At 37.3% G+C, this 13,256-nt stretch overlaps 1 protein-coding gene across 5 annotated transcripts; it reads right to left on the bottom strand.

The window, feature by feature from the left end:
• Positions 1–6,460: 6,460 nt before the first annotated feature.
• On the bottom strand, positions 6,461–12,102 carry LOC149028439 (putative serine/threonine-protein kinase PBL3). 5 transcript variants are annotated; one of them, XM_089136637.1, is made up of 8 exons: positions 11,795–12,102; positions 10,571–10,909; positions 10,116–10,462; positions 9,895–10,030; positions 8,925–9,061; positions 8,675–8,798; positions 7,872–8,351; positions 6,461–7,289 (listed from the first exon to the last, which is right to left on the bottom strand). In XM_089136637.1, the coding sequence occupies exons 1-7, from the start codon at positions 11,868–11,870 to the stop codon at positions 7,906–7,908; spliced, it is 1,605 nt and encodes a 534-aa protein (XP_088992763.1). In that variant the 5' UTR covers positions 11,871–12,102; the 3' UTR covers positions 6,461–7,289; positions 7,872–7,905. The 5 variants fall into 5 exon arrangements, with proteins under 5 accessions (XP_088992763.1, XP_088992792.1, XP_088992754.1 ...); XM_089136666.1 differs by having other exon boundaries at positions 6,462–7,289; positions 7,953–8,351; XM_089136628.1 differs by lacking the exon at positions 6,461–7,289 and having other exon boundaries at positions 7,296–8,351.
• Positions 12,103–13,256: the final 1,154 nt, after the last annotated feature.

Genomic DNA, 13,256 nt, shown 5'->3' with positions numbered 1-13,256 from the left:
CAAAATAATTATTTTTCAGAATTATTGTAAAACTTTCATTTATTATGCTAAATGGAATTTAGTTCCCCCCTTCTCTAGAGTTATTATAGATTTTTTTTTTTAATTTAGTATATTTGGTAAATTTACGTTTTTCTTTTTAATTTTTTAAAAATGTTTTCAACGTTTTGATTATGAATATTTTGAAAGAATAGAGATTAATTTTTTATATAAAATTAGGATGAAACTTGAGGAATTTTAGCTGTCAATTACTCAAGAAATTAGGGATAATTTTTTTTTTTATTTTGTAAATGTAAATTGAATTTAACTTAAAATGATGAGATGATGCAAATGGCTTAACTTATTTTTTATATGCAACTAAGTAATGAATTTTTTTTTTTTTTTTTATCATGAAAAAAATAAATTTGGAATAGTTTTTTGTAGAGAAAAATGAGATAACCAAAATAACACTTATTAATTTAATAATATATATAGATTACCAAAAACGTCTCCTCTGGGTTTTATCACAAACATGTGTAAATTTGATATCTTACCTAAAAGCAATTAAGTGGAAGAACATGTTTTTGGTGAAAGATCTTTTAGTGAGGAAAAGAATAAAACATCAAACATGAAGCACATGTGAAAAATTGGGCAAGATCAATTATCATAGAGATTGATAGAGATGCGAATACAAATGTATTAGCTATTTGATGGCTCTTTGATGTTTAAAAGGAAAGTGTTTGTTATATGATGGCTCATTAACGTTTAAAGTGTTTGGTATATGCTCTTTATTTATTTTATTTATTTATTTTTAATATAACTGACATCTTCCCCAAAAACGGAGAAAACCTTCTATCCAAAGATGCTCTTTTATACAAAAAAAACTTTGAACTTCTCCCTCAGAAAAATAATCTTAACGAAGAAGTATTTTTGGTAACCTTCTACCCCAAAATGTTCTTTATTTTTTTCTTATTTCATTTCATATTTAAAGTGTTATCTGATATTTCTCCTTCTCTCCGCCTATTTGGTTGTTCCCATCTAATTATTACTCTTGACTGTCCTTTCTTTTTCTTTTCGGAGAAAAAACTATGATTGACTGCTTGGAAGAAGAAAAAAAAGTAGGAAAAGAAAATGGTAAAAACAAAATGTAAATTTAATGAAACAAATTCATGATATCATAAAATCACGGATTCACTGCCTAAGGATAATTGGGTGTTTGGCGGCGGTTTCCCTTTTGTCACGAGGGATTCTACCTTTGGTGCCCCATTCACGGGTGACCTCCCACTTCCAATTGGATGTGTGATTTTCTTTTAGATTCCATATTGGTTTGAAGTGGTCTTCGAAGTAAACAACACTATGACTATCCTCGAGTTGAACTTTGTCAATTTGTTGTTCAGGTGCAGCATTAGTAGCTTCTTGATCATGTGGTACTAAATCAACATCATTAGAAACGACTTGAAAGTCAACTACTTTAGCTATAGGATTCTCTTGACTTTCTATTTTAGCTTGAGGCTGAACTTGGGGTTGGATCTGAACATCAGGAATAAGGGGAACATCAGAAATGTCAGGAACATTAGCAGGAACATCTTTTGAAACATTGTTAGGAGCAAGGGGTGATCCTTCATGATTATCTTCATCAAATAGCTAATCAGCTATTTGCTTAATAACTTCACCTGCAACATAAGCAACGATTTCTTCAACTTCCCTGATCTGATCAATCAGACTAACTGAAGGAATCTCACCTCTTACTTCCTAATCTGGATTTCTTTATGGAGAAATGTGATCTTCTCCAATGGCCTCACCGAAAAGGGTTAAGTTAGACACATTGTTTTTTTCGGAAATTCTAAGGAACGGACAACATGAACTTCATTTCCACTAGCAAAAGGATAAACTAGGGAAGGTAGAGTGGAGATTTCTTGTCCAGAGGGCTGGACGGGCTTGGTTGGCTACTCTGTATTCCTCTTTTCCCCAAGATTCTCCTTCGAAGGAGATGAAGTTCGCACCTTCTTACTCTTTTTCAGATAAGTTAATTCTTGACCAAAGGAAGGTCCCATGGATCGAAGTCCTCTCTTTGAAGTCCTCATCTTTCTGTATTTTAGAGCAAGGCTCTCATTCAACCTTTACCCCCGCGATTTCAATCTCATCATCATCACCATCTTTTCTCACAACTTTAGGATTCTTTTCTTTACTGGTCTTATAATTTTCTTAACCAACTTCTCTCTCCTTTTCAAACAAACCTTCTTTTCTTGCTCTTGGTTTTCTTTCTCTCTCTCTTTGACAAAATCATGCTCTTCACCAAAGCCATCATTGTCTTCATTAGATTTTTCATCTCCAGTACCCGAACCTTTCTTTAATGAAGGTTGGTTGAGACTATCAGAAGGATTCTTTTTTCTCTTTCTCTTCTTAGATGCAATTTCAGCCTCTCTCTCTCTCTCTCTCAGCGCATGAACCTCTTGCTGAATATCAGCAATGCTAGGGGCTTTCCAAGTTCCAACCCCTAAATAAAGTGTGAGAGTCAATATGAAAGGCTTAGAAAGAAATAAAAGAAAAAGACAGGGAAAACAAAGGAAATGTACCTAGAAGGAGGCCATAACAGGCTAACCCGTCATTAGTCTTGAATTCATTAACATCAATTTGAACACCAGAGGGAAATAAATCCCATGTTTTATGATCATATTCATTAAGTGGAGGCCTCTGGTTAAAGGGAGCCAAGGATTTAATGGAATGGAAACCCCATTGGGAGCGATAATTTGGGAAGCAAGATGGCAAGAAGAAGTATTTTTCTCTCCAACCCTTGTTATCATGCGGAATGGATGAGTTAGCAAAGATAGAACGATCATCCAATTCGGCACTGATGTTGGTTCTCCTTGAAAAATGTAGAAAACCACACTCGCTTGAAACCTTCAAAGTGTAATAGTTCTGAATAGGTTAATGAAAGGACTACGTCTCATTTTCTCAACAAATGCCCAGAAACAATTGACAAGGCGTTAACTGTTTGGGGTCAATTGGCAAGGACAAAATTTTATAGTAGCCAAGAAGAGATTGAGCCCAAGGATTTAGAGGTATCCTAAACCCAGCTTTTAAATACTTGATATAAATAGCAATAACTCTAGGAGCAATAAGGTGGGCATGATTGGAAGGTTTAGGAGCCCAAGCCTTGAATTCTAAAGGAAAGTGGTAATCTTAGAGATAGGAGGATAACTTGGCCTTTTTAATCTTGGTAGGATACCATTCAGGGCCAATGGTTTTCGGATTCTTTTTCTCCTTCTTAGTGTCAATAGCTTCATAAGGAACCATTACTTCATCATGAGCATATGGAATGGGATCCCAATCCGGATTGAGAGCTTTACTAGGACTGATGGTAGGAAGACCAACAATGTGGTCTTCTGAAGCAGGTTTTGAAGGGATTTCAAGTTTTCAACCTCAGGAGCAAGACTAGGGTCAGTGGGGTTATCAGGATGATCCATGAAGAATAAAAAGAAAGAAATATGGGAAAGGAAGGTTCATAAAAATGTTTGACAAAATAATGAGGCAAGTTGCATGCAAACTTTGACTTTTGTGTTTAGAAAGGGCAAAGGCAAAGTTGAGAAGAAGATGGAGAAGAAAAGATGTAATAGGGAAGGAGTAAATATAGGGAGTTGAACAACGTGATTGGAAACTCTTAAAATTTAGAGGGAAAATATATGAAGATTCAAATCAACGGTTGTAACTAAATTGAATCGATGTCTGAACAAAGGGTTGAATCCCCCAAATTTTGGAACAAAGCAATTGAACATGTGGAGAAAATGGATTAGTCAAGGAAAAGGCATTGAAGTCGTACGCTGGAAGATCAACCATATCTACTGAAAATGAAGGTTAGCATTTATGAGGTCTTCACCAAATATTCGAAATGATTCTAAGGGCTGAACTTTACTTTTGAAATGATTACAAAGATCGAGCATTTTCCCAAGGCAAGAAGATCCAGTTCCAGATAAATTCAAACTGCAAGTCAAAATTCTGGTTTCAAAAATTCAAACGTTGATGAGTCCAGATCTCGCCAGGTGGATAGCAAGTTCCAAAATTAATATTTGAATTGAATGGCTAACTCCAAAGGCAAAAGACAACTTTGATGAATCTAGTATTGATTGATGAATTCTCCAGGTCAGCGAAGAACTTGACATTACTTGATGGGTTCAAGACTCCTGATGAGCTCTATAAATCAAAAGATGAACTTAGGACTCCTGATGAATTTAGCTGATCAAAGGATGATCTCAGAGTTTCTGATGAACTTTAGAGATTCAAAAATGAGCTCAAAATTTTTGATGAACTTTTTCAATTGAAGGATGAACTCAGCATTTGAATAAATTCTCATGATTGGAGATGAGCCCAAATACTGAAGAATTCTCACAACCAATATTAGATGAAGAAATAAACTTGAGGTGATCAGACAAAAGCGGTTATGATGATCAGAGGTAAAGCATAAACCTCCTAACCACAGTCTCAATTCAAATTCAACCTAGTCAGCAGGCTTGGGGGCTGGTGTGGTGGATAATTTACCCAAAACCTGATTTGTGTTGAGTCGATCGGTGCTAACTAGCGGTTCAAATCAGACATGGGATCGAACTGAAAGCCACATAAGTATCTAATCCTAACCATTAATTTCATAGCACTCAATCGATTACTCAGGCAAGATTAAGTCAATAAAGGAAATCTATAAATATAGAGCTGAAGCATAGGCAAGAGGTAACACATTCTCATTCACTCAAAAAACCCTGCACTTTCCCGCTCTTGGGACATTCAAATTTCCTTGAGCTCCTTTGAGCTCTGCAACACTAATCCTTCTTCACTTACTGACTTAATCGTCGGAGGCGGAGTGCCGATCCAGCTGATCGGCTTCATTTCTAATTGTTCTTCGTCAATCTTGTAGGTGAAAGTGGATTCAATATCAAATCGAAACCAAATCTGGATCAATTGGTGTGATTTGCGGTTCATAATCCTCAATCCTGACAAATTCTGCACCAACAATTCCTTTGAGGGTAAATTCATGGTGGGGAGGAAAGAGACAGTGATGTGGATGGGGGAGGAAATAGGATGGGCGGTGATGGAAAATGAAAGTTGATTTGGCTTTTCAATTCTAGGTTTGGTTATGGGAAGGGGCGGAGGGGTTGCTTCTTCTTCCCCTTTTTTTTTATGGGGTGGTTTTTAGCAAGGCGGTTTCGGGCAATTGTTTTGGCAATGGTTCCTACAGGTCAAAGGAAGATGGATGAAGGGATTCCCCCATCACCCACCTATATAATAGATAAAAATAGAGTATTGAGGGTATTTTAATCATATCTTATGTATTTAATAGCCTGAGGGGTCTTTTGGTCCCTTCAATTTTGAATTTAAAAACACTTAACTCTAGATAAGGTATTAGTTTGGTCGGGAGCCACACGTAATACATTGCACTAACAAAACCCAACATCAGAATATGATCCACTAAGAGGACTCGTGCAGAAAAAAACTCTATACTAAAAGACTCGATCATAGGAAATTTGCAAAGAAGCATCTTTCTTGGCTAACCCCATGTGAGAGAGTATTTATGGTTACATCATCATTAAGCTTGCATGGAAGCACCTTTCTTAGCTAAGAACCTCCAAGAGATTAATGTGAGAAAATATTCAAGGTCATAACCTTAATGCTTAAAAATTTATACAATTGAGTGGCTAATAATGCAATAAACACTACATCAGAGGGGGAGACCACAGAGAGATTTTAACTCATGACTTCTTAAATGTGAAACATTGATCTTTGTCAGCTGAGTGTGCTCAGTGGGATGCATTTTGCAGTTTGGTTTGATAACCCTAGATGCATTTTTTTCCCTTCCTCTCTTCTTAAGGGAAAAAAACTCTTTAATTAAAATACACTGTACAAGTTGTTACATTAAAGTAAGACCTATAGTAACAGAACCCTTCAGCATCCGTTCGTGGGAGTAGAAACCAACAAATATTTTATCCAATTATGCATTTTTCAAACTTTTACTGGTGAGATGCATATTCTCATAAATCTTCAAACTATACTTAAATAGTTAAATTCATAATCTTTAACATCTTCATCATCTTTCAATACTTGTTTGTGGATTTTAGGGGAAATTTGTTGCTAGATTTATTACGTCGGAAATGTTTTCCCATATTTTAATGTTAATTAAAATGGAAAGATTGATTCAGCTTTGTAAGTATCTCCATAAGGTACCTCCCAAACTATGTATTTTCCCTTAAGTCTTGTTTGTTAGCCATTCAAAAGGCTTTCCTTAGGATACATGTGGGCTATTTAGGTATCTAATAGGGATGTATCACCTCTAATAAAATATTTTAAATTTCATAATTTAAAATTAAATTAAAATTCCAACAACGTAATGTACTAATGACATCTCCGCCATAACCACAAGCACGTAAGCCGTTTGAAACAGAAAAATTCAACCAAGAGAGAACAGAGAGAAGTGAGAAGAATAGAAACAATATTGACATCATTTTGCCAAATAAACATGGCAAAGTAAAGCAGAGTGATCCATTAAGTAATGAACAATCTCTAGGGTTGATGTCTCTCAAACTTCACTAGCATACTGACATTCCCAATCAATTAGACAGACAAAAGAGTATCACAATTTCATTATGTTAATGCATTCCCTATCAAGATGGTTGCATTGTGTCAGCTACTATAACTTTTAATGGAGTAAAATTGCAGCAGCCCTTGGAATTAGGATTGCTTGGATTGAGTCTGAAGTTTGACAGAAGCAGAGGAAAATACTAACATGGATTATAACAGGTAAGAACATGTGGGTCTTGAACCAAAATATGGTTTGAGGGGGGTGGTGGAGCATATTTGCTACACCAGTTATTGGCTGTTCAATGAACCCTGAACTCCTTTCTGAACCTCGTCGTAGGAACTTACTCAGGGATGTGCAAACAATTGAAACTGGGTACATACTAAAAGCACATACAGGGGTCTTTGTTATACAAAACATTGAAGTCAACTGTCATTTTTTTCCTCCAGTTGATTATGAGTATCTCTGTCAATACATCTAGAAGACCGAGAAACTTGAGCTCATCAGTTCAATCACTCCTTTGATGCCATGCATGCCACCCAGTACCCACTCTAGTAGCTGACATGGTTACATATAAGTCAATTCTTCCAAATGAAGAGCTTAGTACCTTTGGTACCTGGTTCTCTCCATACAACATGTCTTAGCTATGAAGAGAAATGAGAGAGAATATTTGTGTAGAGAATGCTAGTGTGCGCCGTCTGCCTTTATTCCATTCTCGAGTAAGAGGACCAAACACATCAAGGTGGATAGCCTGTTTTTATGGGAAGAGAACCAGTTAACTCATGATTAACAAAGTGCTTAGCTGAGTATAATATGAATGATGATTAACAAAGTGCATAGCTGAATATAATATGAATGACAAGACAACTATTTTCTTGGAAGAGACAATGGTTTACAATGCAACAGTATAACTATAGCATGTAATGCAAATAAACAACAATAAGCACATGGATTTAAAAAGAGCACTATGAGCATTGTATACAAAGCAAGGAACCAATTATCAAGACTTACACTTTATCAAAAGTCGAGCAAATTATTCAGGAACCAGCAAATATAATTTTTATCAAATGCCTAACTGGATGAAGAAATCTATTGCCTAGTATACACATGGGGATCACAAGGTTCCATCCATCAATACTTCACTTAATCAAAAACTGAGGAAATTATTCAGTGAACTAGTAAACAAGGTTAGTAGAAGTAATACACATCAAATACTGGACTGGATGGAAATCTACTACCTAACAAACACATGGGCTCGCCCAGGGAATAGAAGTGAAAAATTACTACTCGCTGGTAGATCATGAAGCAAATGATGGTGGTGAAAGTAATTTACATCAAATAACAGATTGGACAGGAAAATCTACTGCTTAGTGAACACTTGGGGCTTGCCCAGGGGATGGCAGAGGAGAATTACTGGCTGGTTGATCATGAGGCAAATTATGGTGTCTCAATGGTGATCTCTGGTTAGCATTAGAGGCCTCTTGCTTCTCAAACTGAGTGCGTCTCTTTAAGGCTTGGATTTGTTCCAGTTTTGCTAAAACCTCAGCCATACGTGGCCGGGCTTTAGGTCCGTGATTGAGGCAATGTAAGGCAAGGTTGGCAGCCATGAAGGCTCCTTTCTGGGAATACTGCCCTTCCAGCTTAGTATCCATGATACGAAATAATTTGCGCTTATCAACCAAATACTGCCTGGCCCAGTCCACCAGATTTTGCTCTGCAGAAACCCTTGTTTTATCAACAGCATGACGCCCAGTCAACAATTCCAACAATACAACTCCAAAGCTGTAAACATCACTCTTTGCAGATAGCCGACCTGTTTCCAATTGGGGAATTAAGTATAAGATACAATTTATAGTTATCACATCATTTTCCACAACAATAGGTAGTAATGCAGTCAAAATTAAAAGAAAACAAAAGATAGAGAGCAGAGGATACTAATTAAGTGGGAAAAATAAGGCAGAATTAGTCTAATCAGAAAGGAAGGGCCAGCAGCAAGGATAAATTTTTTATTTTCAAACATGCCAAGCATTCTCAGTATTCCAATAAAAAAGATTGGATAGATAGTTTGCAGAAAAATTAAAGAAAGTAAAGCAAGAAACTACTAGAAGTTCCTAGATAAAAGGCGAACGGATGGACCTGTAGCCATATATTCAGGTGCAGCATAGCCATGCGTACCCATGACTTGAGTAGAGACATGAGTCCTATCACCAGTGGGCCCTGCTTTGGCCAAGCCAAAATCAGAAAGTTTTGCATTAAACTCCTGCATAAGTAAAGGCACAAATTAAACTTGGACCATGTAAGTACATCCAAAGCAGCAAGAACTATTTTGTGGTCATATTCATCAAAAAGGGAGAAAAAAAAAATGCTACTCTTTTGTTCAGCATACTGCGTCTAGCAGAATATTAGAAGCCTTGACGTCTCTGTATATGACTTGTGATTCAGCATCATGCAAGAATGATAGACCTCTAGCAGCACCTATGGCTACTTTGATCCTTATTTCCCAAGATAGTGGCTGGGTCCCTCCTGCAAAACAATAGATCTCTTGGGAATTAATAACAAAATTGTTACTCTTTGCCTTGCAATAGCCAACAGAAAAGAACATGACCATTTCAGGTCCATTTGTTGTTCAGAAGTTTTGGCATGCAACAACAGAAGTTACAAGTAGGTTGTTGCAGACTTGATAATATTAATGAAAATAATACTAATTAAAATGTATTGTAGTTCATTGAAATTAACTACATCAGTGCTTTCTATAATGCCAGTCATAAGCCCAGCTGGTTGAATCTGGCAATTGAAAAGATTAACAAAACCTTGATAATATTTTTGGAAATCCATTAAAATTAGAGAGTGTAATCTATAAAGACAGTCATAACACCAGCCTTTATTGTTGCTGAAAGTTGTGATGCAGATCTTGAGATGGATGACTGGCTAAAATAGGAACAAAGAATTAGAAGTGAATGAATTCAAGACAACCTAAAAACTTGCATTAACCAGTGGCAACTAAAGAATTTTGACCAAGATGGTGTTCGCAGTGCAACAAAGGCCAGAACATGCATGCAAGTTGAAGGTAGTGAAAGCACACGACAGGGTAAAATGGTTAGAAATGTGGCTTTGCTCTTTTGATCATGCAGAAATTTGAACTTCTGTCTCCAATTTCAATTAATAGGGAAACTGGGATTAATGCCTGTTAGTATGTTTGCTAAGAAACCTATCACATGACATCCAAAAGGAAAAGGCAGTGAAAATGTACTTAAAACAAAAAAATTTCAGTTGGAGGAAATGAGGAGGGATGTCGATATTGGCAAAAGAGGGAAGTTAAGCATGCAGTTACAAAAGAAATTATTACATAGACTTACTTCTAAATAGATGATTCTCCAAACTGCCCTTTGGCATGAACTCATAGACCAAAAGCCGATTCTCCCCATCCAAGCAATAACCAATAAGCTTAACCAGATTTGGATGATGAAGTTGGCCGAGATAGTTCACTTCCGTCTGCAATCAATCAGCATTTGCAATCAGCAAAGCACTGTAAATAAAGTAGGAGGAAAAAAGCAGTGAAGCTAATGAATAAACCTACCAGCCACTCTTTGTGGCCTTGGAAACCTTCTGGCTTAAGCTTCTTGACAGCAACAACCATTCCAGATCCAGGCTTCACAGCAGAAAAGGTATGCTCATCAATCCATCCTTTGAATACATAACCAAATCCTCCCTCTCCAAGAAGGCTGTCAGGCCGAAAGTTTCTGGTGGCATTCTTTAGCTCACCAAAAGAGAAAGCCTTCAAATTAGGCGATGACAATATCTCACCTTCAGACCTAGGTAGGGGAAGACCTTTAGTGGTGCTCTTTTTGTTGAAAGATGGACCTGTCAAACTAGAATTTGCTGAAGTTGATTCAGGTTTGCTGGTAACTTTAGAGGCACCTGAGACTTGAACGCAAAAGCAGAATCATGTGTCATCAAATGAAAAGAAGTAGACAATTTTGAAAACAGAAAAAGAACAAAAACAATTAGTTCAAATGAAAGGTGCTTTCTCACCTTCAGGCCTAGGAGGAGAAAGCCTTTTCCTATGCAAGTGTGCTTTCTCACCTTCAGACCTAGGAGGCGAAAGCCTTTTCCTATGCAAGTGTGCTTTCTCACCTTCAGACCTAGGAGGCGAAAGCCTTTTCCTATGCAAGTGTGCTTTCTCACCTTCAAACCTAGTTGGAGGAAGCCTTTTAGTGGCTTTCTGTTCTTGGTAAGGTGGAATAGTCAGAGTAGGAACTTCAGAAGTTGGCTTAGTCTTGGTGGTAACTTTTGAGGCCCCTGAAGCAAGGAAAAAGCAGAAAACTGCAGAAGTCGACATAGTTTTGCTGGTAATTTTTGAAGGCCCTGAAGCTTGAAGGGAAAAGCAAATCATTATTATCCAATGAACAGAAATAGACAATTTCCAAACCCCCCCCCCCCCCCCCAAGAAAGAAGAAGAAAGCAATAGTTAATTCAAAAGAACCCCTTCTCAAGAGTGTTAAGTCGCAGATGAATGCTTAACTTTCATTTCTGACCGTATGTATAATGAGATATATTGAACCTATTTACAATATTAATTGTTCATGGAGCTGACATTCAGCTGTTAAAGGCACAGACCAAAGACTAAAAACTATAATAAGAAGATATGCAATGGTCTGTAAACTTTAGATTATGAGACCTACATTCAAAATCCCAACTCCAGGTGAGTCAACACCGTCAAATCCCCCCTTTCTGCAAGACAATTAGGAACCCATAGTATTTAATCCATTGAAAAGATTAATACAAAAACACCTTAGAAAGCGCAAAGATAGGAAGCAAAAATAAACAATTCCTCTAAAAATCAAACGATAGACTGCATAAATGAAGAAGAACAAAAATGATAGAAAGAAAAGGACAACCATAGAAACAATATTTTAACTAATTTTGGCACTACTTATCTGCAACCAGACATTGAAACCACATGACACTGAATTCAGCCACACAAAAAAAGAGGGCTAGAGGCTAATGGTTCAACAATATACACATAACCATGAAAAAGAAACTCAAATACGAACATCCCTTGCAGGTGACCAGCAACAGAAACACAAACCCAGAACCGTATTCATCCTTTTTGACATTTAGAGGGAAGCAGGGTAAAAACAAGAGTCGAATTGAAAACAACCAAAAGATGGAACTTGACATTTGAGGGGTGGGTATTCTGTGTAATTAAGCACAACAACAGAAGAAACAAAGATAAAATAGATTGAGAAACATTACCAGAAGCAGTCTGAGTGTTGTGAGAGTTGCTTATCCTGGCAGAAACATCTGAACAATGCCCCATATGGTTCCCCATATGGAGTATTGGATGTTCCAAGCCAAAACGCAGCACTCTCTGAAGTGAGAAGTGATCAACCACCCGTCATTGTATTTGTATCCATCCAACCAGCAAACTCAAATGCCAAATTGTGGAGATGAATTGGGAAGAACATATGAAGATGAGAAAACAAATCGATAAATGTTTAGAGGAAGGAAGAAACAAACGAAAATGAGAAATCTCCGGAAAGCTTTACACCCAATTGGGCACTTTCGCCCCCGTAGCGTGGAAACAACAAAATTGTGGGGGCGTCTTTCGATGCCGTTAGTGCCATGTGCGACGTGGAATTTACCGTTACACCCTTCCAACGGTTAACCACTAATTGAAGCGAAGATTGCCTCCTTTTCGTATTTAAATTAGCTGTCCCTCCCAACTATATATATATAATTAGTTAAGGCAGCATCTCTCCCTCCCTCGTCTTTATCCTTGTCTTCTTTATTATAGACCCCAAATAAAATAATAATAATAATAATAATAATAAATAAATAAATTCTTTATTATAGATCCCAAATAATATAAATTTATTAATGACTTGATTTTGGTCTTTCTCATTCTTAGATTGAAACTGATTTACCCAACTAAACATTTGACACTGAGTTGGGGAATGCAAGACATGGATGTGCAAGTTACAACACTTCTTCTAAACATTGTGACAAGATGAGAGTAATCACACATGTACACCCACATTGTATTGTGTGCATCATTTATTTATAGCAGAAGTAGCATATTCTCTGAGATTAAATTATTAGAGTTTACAAGAAAATACAATAAAAATTAATTCGTGCACACAATAGGATGTAATTGGTATGGAATGACAGATTTCTGCCCATGATAGAAGGTGCATAGAATAGAAATGTGAATCTTCAAGATTGCATGCTGAGGTGGCTGAGATGTTCAATTGGAAATTACATATTTGGGATTCCGCCCCGGACGCATTAGCATAAAGGCCTTTGCACCCCCGAACCATAATCATTGCAATTGTATTTTCCAATACCCTATTCTTTTTTCTGTTTTACTTACCCATTTCTCCGCTGGCTTCTTCCTTTTTCCTCCTCCCTCTTGTTTGCCTCTTGTCCTCCCCGTCGTTTTCCGTTCGGCTCTCCTTTCCTTTTTTCCTGTTTTCCCCCCCCGTTCTCCTTTTCTTCCCTTCCTCTCGCTCGTGTTTCTTGGTTTCTTTCTTCTCTCCTCCTTGTTGTGTTCTTTTGGTCCTTTGGTTGCCCTTTGCTCCCGGGGCCCTGGTTGTTTTTTTGCCTGTTTCTCGTCCCCTCCCTCCTCCCTCTCTTGGTTGCCTCCTTTCGTTTTTGTGGCCTTGTTGCGTGGTCGTTTGTGGTCCCTTGGGTTTGGGTCCCCTTTGGCCCCCCTCTC

The sequence above is a fragment of the Hakea prostrata genome, chromosome 1 (assembly GCF_041222555.1).
Source record: "Hakea prostrata isolate BN-2017 chromosome 1, UWA_Hpros_2, whole genome shotgun sequence".
Classification (NCBI taxonomy): Eukaryota; Viridiplantae; Streptophyta; class Magnoliopsida; order Proteales; family Proteaceae; genus Hakea; species Hakea prostrata.
The sequence above is the reverse complement of the archived record's forward strand: the minus strand, read 5'-3'. Positions and strand labels throughout refer to the sequence as shown.